Genomic DNA, 6,497 nt, shown 5'->3' on the forward strand with positions numbered 1-6,497 from the left:
ATCTAGGAATCCATTATTCCAGGGATATATGGAATTCAAACTATAAAACATTATCTGAAAAAGAAAACATTATTTATGGAGCCCCTAGTTATAAAGGCTGTTGAACTGTGTCAGGCCGAATCAAAATGGGTGTTTCTCTCTAAACTAAGCAGCTCAAACTATGGATGAAAATGTGCAAAAGCACCACCGACAACGTGCTATCATTTCAGAGCCCACCACAGAAAACCCTGACATTTGGTTTGAACGATCAGTAAAGGTCCCAGCACTTCATACTCGGATGGATGCCTCTGCCTGCCAGGCGGCGTGGAGCCTGGCTGCTCTTCAGGGCTGCAGTTTAAACAAAAATATCCTTCAAAACTCAGTTTGGTTGGGACTTACCACAGGCTTTGGTTTGGAACTTTCCAGTAATGCCCAAAATAATTCAACCTGAGACACACTGGCTGACCACCACCACCACTAAATCCTAGGAGAACCGTCTGGAAGCAGGCTGGGGCTTCCTGGGTTGACCACCCAGAAGAGTGCATGGAGAAGAACACAATAAATGAATGAAAACGGGGGTAGGCAGACAAAGAGAGTGCGGGCAGAGGAATGGGTGGGTCAGGGTGTGCTGAGCCGGAAGACAACTAGCTTCAGCGACCTGGCATGCATGTCCTGTTGATGGAAGACTTCACCACCACCACCACCACCTGTGAGCTATTCTTGCCAAAAAAGTAAACAGGAATTTGTTCAAGCCTCTAGAGTTAGCTACGATTTCACAGGAAACATAGGAGACAATAAAATGTGATAAATGACATCCCCAGGGATGCAGTCACTGAAGCACAGACTACAGAAAACTAGAGGAGAACCGAGGCCCTTAAACAAATATGTTGCATTAATTAAAAAAAAAGGAAGAAATTTGAAGAAAAGAACTTATTGATTAAAATATATTGCCCTTATTTGAATCCTGATTTAAACAAACTGAGAGAAAATAGAAATATTTATTGTTTTAAATGGTGTTAAGCCACTCAACTTCGAAGTAACTTAGGACTCAGCAACACACACCAATACAGAAATCCATACTGAAAAATAGGACTGAAGTGTGAGGTGTAACAAAAAAAAAAAGAGTCATTTGAATTCAGACAAACTTGGATTCAAATCCTGGATCCTCCACCACTTGCTAACCTTGGGAAAGTCATTGAGCCTCTCTGTGAAAACCAGGAGCCTTTCGATTTGTAAAATAGCGATAAAAATGACCAATGCCTATGGTCCTTGCAAGAAATTAAGAGACAGACTACGTGTATAAGTGCTGAAGCACATTGCCTTGAACAGAATAAACACAAAGTGGATGAGAAGCTATTCTTCTGTATAACTATATTAGGGGTGCTCATTCGGAAATGGCCTCCCTCCCACCCCCCAAAAGCAGCAGCAGCTATCCCAAGAGAGGCTGAACCCGCAACTGCTCTGGGTAGAAAGCAGAGGGGAGGGTGGCTGGCTCCTTAGCGCACTGAGCTGCGTGTCCACTGCAGTTTGCATTTCGAACCTGGGTCTACCTTGCTCGGTCTCAGGCTCCACAACATGCCGTCTACCCCAGGGTGGGGAAACACACCTGAGCTGGGACATGCACCGAGGGAACGCACACAGGCAAACGGAGCCTGGTAACACTTCCGGTGTGCTCACTGACGGGCTTGCAAACGGCATGTGAAAGGACGGCATCCGCACGGAATTTAAATGTAAGGGTTTTTCCTCTTCCCGGTCCACTAGCACAGAAAGAGACGGGCTCTGAACTGGCAGGCTTTCTTTCATTTGTCATTATGTTTTACACACAAGGAAATTTTAATGTCTAAAGATGGGAGGTGATGATAAGAATAGAGCTACACATGTTTTTTTTGGCAGCCTAGTCACCAGCACTTAAATTCACTTCTGACAGTTCTCAGAATCTAAAGACCTGTAAGTACTAAACTGTCATCTGCCTATCCAGGAGAGATTTCACTTTGGCAGGATTTCAAAAGTTGAAATCACTCGCTTTTTTTATGCATATTTTTGCCACCACAATAGTTCTGTAAACTGTACTCTCAAGAGACACATATAAAGAAGTTTGTGGTACAGGGTTTGCTGAAAAGGAAAAGCACCCTTGTTTCCTAACCTAGAAGTTCAAAAATTCAAAGCCATTTGCTAAAAATCTAAGATTAGGGCAAAATGGGTGATAGCTTTCCCTAAGAGTTTGGGCTTGGTTACTACAAAAGTCGGTTGAATTTGATGATTTCTGAACTACTTAATGGTTAAAAACCAACGGTCCTGCTAAGACTTGGAAGATAGTCCTATTATGTAACAGTTGGCTCTCTTCAGCAAAGCTGCTTCCTTCCACTGTGGTCTGACAGGATCGGAGAAAGTGGAAAGAGACAGTACATCTAAGATCCTGTTAGAGCAGCATGGTATCAGGGAGGGAGCAAAAAAGTCAAAAGTGGATAAAAATCCTGCATCTGCCACCAACCTGTCAGTGACCCTGTGAAAGTCACTCGTTTTCTCTCATCTCAGTTTCCATCACATTTAAAATGAAAGACAGCACAGCACGTACTTTACTTACAGTAAAGTAAGGCCCTGGAGTGACGAACCACATAGGATCAGCCCCTCTGCTTCCCAGCCACGTGCCTTCATGTAACTAACCTACCCTTTCTAGTCTCACCTCCCTCATCTGTATAATAGAGATAATAATAAACACCTACGCCCACGGGTTGCTTTGGGAATTAAATCAGAAAATGCATGCAAAAGGTTCTTAAGTGTGTGGCCCACAATAAGCACGCAATAAATGCTCTGCTGTTGCTGCTACTGTCACTGGTATTATTATTGCCTCCGAAACAACCACAAAAATATTAGTTTGAGGAGTCAGCCCTTTGCAATAAAACACTGCTTGCTGACAACTGAGATTATGGCTTCCTTGAGGGTAACTGTGCTTCACCCCTCTCATCCCAGAGCCTAGAATGGTGCCTGGGGCTTTAGAGACACTCATTAAATGTGAACGAATACAAGGGTAAATTAATGAATACAAGGGTAAATGGACGGTGAAGGTGTAAGTGAACCAATGTCTTAAAAGCTACTGCTGTACCCTGACTTATAAGGCTCTCAGATAGCTCTGGCCAGGGCTAGCAGCTAATACTGCCCAACACTGCAAAGAGCACACACAGTAGGTCTGCTGGCTGGCTGGGGATGATATCTATTCCTACAAGCACACAGCCTGCAATTAAGCAGACAGTGCAAACCTCACTAAAGACTCGGACTCAGTATTTCAACCTCAAGGGCTCAGGCCACTTGCTTATTCCAGAAATGGCTTTAAAGAGCTGACTTCTTCACCATCTAAAAGAGCTGAGAAGCTAAGGGAGACACAAGAAGAATTGGATACTGGACAGCACTGAGGGGTCTACACGGTACCATCTGAATATTTGGTTTAAGATACTTCTCCTTACATCCCTCATCTGATTGGAGAGCCATAAAAACCAAAGGTTCTAACAGAGCCTAACCCAGAGACAGGTTGTCATGCATCAGTGTTCTCCAAATTCAATCATTGTGATGCCACTTTTGGAACTATCTTATCCTTGGCACCAACTGTACTATTATTAACTTAATCCTCATGTTTAAATCAACTCACTGAAAAAAAATATTCGATGAAGTTATTCTTTAATGAAATGTAAACCACTGTGTTAAATGAGAAACCGGTATTGCTTGCCCTAAAAAATAGGAGGGAACTGTAAAAATAAACACTTGGAAAGAAAATCCTGTCATTAAAATGGAGCTAACCACCATTGCTTTTCCTCAGTGCTGGGTTTGAGGCCTGCCTGCTCCCTCTCTCTGTTAGAAAAGGAGGTTAGCATGTGATGGCATAAAAATTTGCCAGCCCCTAGCTATGGCTTCCTCCTTTGGGCCTTATGAAAGACTCAAAAAGAAGGAAAACGATGAGTTTCTCACGATGGGAGTCCATGTTTTTGGAGCCACGTTCATGCAGCACATAAAATCAACACAGGTCTGCAAAACAGTGGAAACTTCTTCGCATGCTCTGATTCTCAGCCCCCTTGCTGAACCAGATAGCCGAGGTTCCTTGTTCCTGAATGCAATCAAAATATACTTTTCCTCGATTCTGAGGCTGCAAAAACGTCTATACTCAGGCTGCCTCTCCCCGTCAGCTGACTTTTATTCAGCACTGTTCCTAGTGCCTTAATGGCATCTCTCCTCTTTGATCGGGGAAGCAGCTATTAGATGGATGACGCATCTCATAATGAGAGTCAAGAAAATACGGTGTACCTTAACAGGGCCAACATAAATGAGCCTCCTGCTTGGACGCCAAGACAACACAACAGCCTTGCCTTCTCCCAATTGTGTTCATCTGATAAAGACATTACAATAGCAAGATATGATGATCTATAACCCTCCCCTGGAACACTCACACATTCTTGGCCTTGAACGCTTGAGCAAAATGCTGCACGCTCCGGAGCAGAGCAAGGTCCAGGGTCATTGCTTCTACCTTGGCTTTATGCTGGAATGAGAGAAAATAAAAGGAAATGATAAATAACAGCAAGTTTAGTTCATGGTATCAAGTTACAGTAAATGTGTTATGGAACATGTCGGAATTCCCCTGTTTAATATTAGACGCCCAGAGAGAATATAAATCATCGGAATGAATAGAAGAACAGGGCTTTTACTGCCAAGTTTAGGGAGGACGTGAGGCTGGGGCTCTGCTAAAACTACAGGCTGGGGGTTGTGCTGTTTCACTCATTGCACCGAGGAGGTGCCTAAGGGTCTTCAGGCTCACATATCTCCTCTCGATCTATGTCCTAAGGAAAAAAACAAAACAAAACAAAAAAAAACCTAGAATGATTGGGGAACACCAGGACAAAGCCTGGCTTGTGCAAGAATTCGGGAGACAACCGTTTCAATCTCAAAAGCTGCCATCCAGGTTCTGAAATGATTTCACCGAGAGTGCATCAAAAATGAAAGGCAATTCATTTACAGAAAGTACAAAAGCAGGCAAAACTCATTTATACCGGTAGATCCTGACTGACCTTGATCCCCTGGGTTTACTAACCCAGAAAACTCTATAGACAGGCGGGGCACATGTGAATAATCATAATGATGCTAATAACAGCCACTGTCCATTCAGAGCCTACCATGGGCTGGGCACTTACATGCACCATCTCATTTTGTCCACACAATAACTGAGAGATGGGCTCTATTTCCCCATTTTTACAAGGTGGCGTCTTGTAAGAGACCACAGAGGTAAGACGTAGCAGTGGCAAGCATTGACTTCAAGTTCCCTCCTGTGAATAAACGGGGACTGGGGCAGCCAGGTTTTGAAGCAATCATGGTCCACTGGACGGCCTCTCAGTACAATTCTGGAAAGATCAGGGTTGCCTTTCAGACTTCCCTTGTGTTTATGGGGCAGTCCCAATTTTTAAGTCAGGCTGGACTTCAGGGTGTGAGATTCAATACTATCTTCTTGGACGCACCTCCTCCGAAGGACCTACAGCCAAGGATGCCAACCCGGCTGCCTGTTCAGGTAAGAAGAGTCCCATAAAATGAAGAGTTAGCTTGGGAGTTCCCACCTAGACAATGCTGCTGAAGTGAGAGGAAGGAGGAAAACATGGCACCTCTAACACTATGAAGGCGGGATGCAGATGACACTGCTGAGAACACCCTCCCACCTGAACCGCCTTCTTTGGGGATGGATTCAAACTGTGCTGAGACACTTAGTAGATCTGGGCAGCTGATCTTGACCACCTACGTCCTGGGGTCTAACCCAAGTTCCACGCTTTGAATAATAAACATAAGACAGAGGCAGCTTACTGACTTTGGGCCATTTCACATTTCTGAGCCTCAGTTTCCTCATTTATAAAAGGTGAGTATTAAATGATCTACTCACAAAATTGTGAGGATAAGTGTAAAGAACCTAACACCCTGTCTGGAAGAGAGAAGAGACTTAATAAATTTAACTAAAGGACATATCTACTAACAGAGCCCAGTTTTAGGGGAAGGGTTATACAACTTCCCCAAAACCAACAGCATATCAGTGGCAAAGGCAAGTTGGCCAATGTGGATTTACACTTCGCAGGTAACAGTGGCAGATGCCCAAATGCGCAGATTTTGAAAGGAGGTGGAGAGGCCTTGAACCTGACCCAGGGAATGGGGAAAATGGCTACACACAGGTTTTGTTAGCACTTCCTAAGATCAGGGAATATTGGAGCCAGAGGGTCCACCATGAGGCAAGGCCATGCCCCTCAGCCTGTAGGGCAGGAAACTGTCACCAGGAGAAGGGAATGCACTTGAACGTGTAGACATTCATGGGCTTCCAGATGAGGGGCAAAGCCCCATGTGCTTCTGCCTGAATAACTGATCCTTATCTGATGGTTAATATGTCTTCAGAGAGTCAAGTCTATCGAAGACTAACTCATTCCCTTCGGAGACTCTTAGGCCTCATAAAGGCTCAACTACCTGATCTGACCTTCCTAGTTAGCAAATGAAGTGGCCTTTCA

General features: G+C 44.2%; 1 protein-coding gene across 1 annotated transcript in view; it reads right to left on the reverse strand.

Moving 5' to 3' along the window:
- LOC109384781 (WW domain-containing oxidoreductase-like) overlaps window positions 1–4,499 on the reverse strand; it is a gene marked incomplete at its 3' end in the record, with an annotated part of 561,210 nt that extends 556,711 nt beyond the window's left edge. Inside the window, exon 1 of the mRNA XM_019646403.1 lies at window positions 4,416–4,499. Coding sequence (XP_019501948.1) covers window positions 4,416–4,483 — 68 coding nt within the window. The remainder of the gene's footprint in view (window positions 1–4,415) is intronic.
- Window positions 4,500–6,497: the final 1,998 nt, after the last annotated feature.

Source organism: Hipposideros armiger, unplaced genomic scaffold, assembly GCF_001890085.2.
Source record: "Hipposideros armiger isolate ML-2016 unplaced genomic scaffold, ASM189008v1 scaffold_102, whole genome shotgun sequence".
Taxonomy (NCBI): domain Eukaryota; kingdom Metazoa; phylum Chordata; class Mammalia; order Chiroptera; family Hipposideridae; genus Hipposideros; species Hipposideros armiger.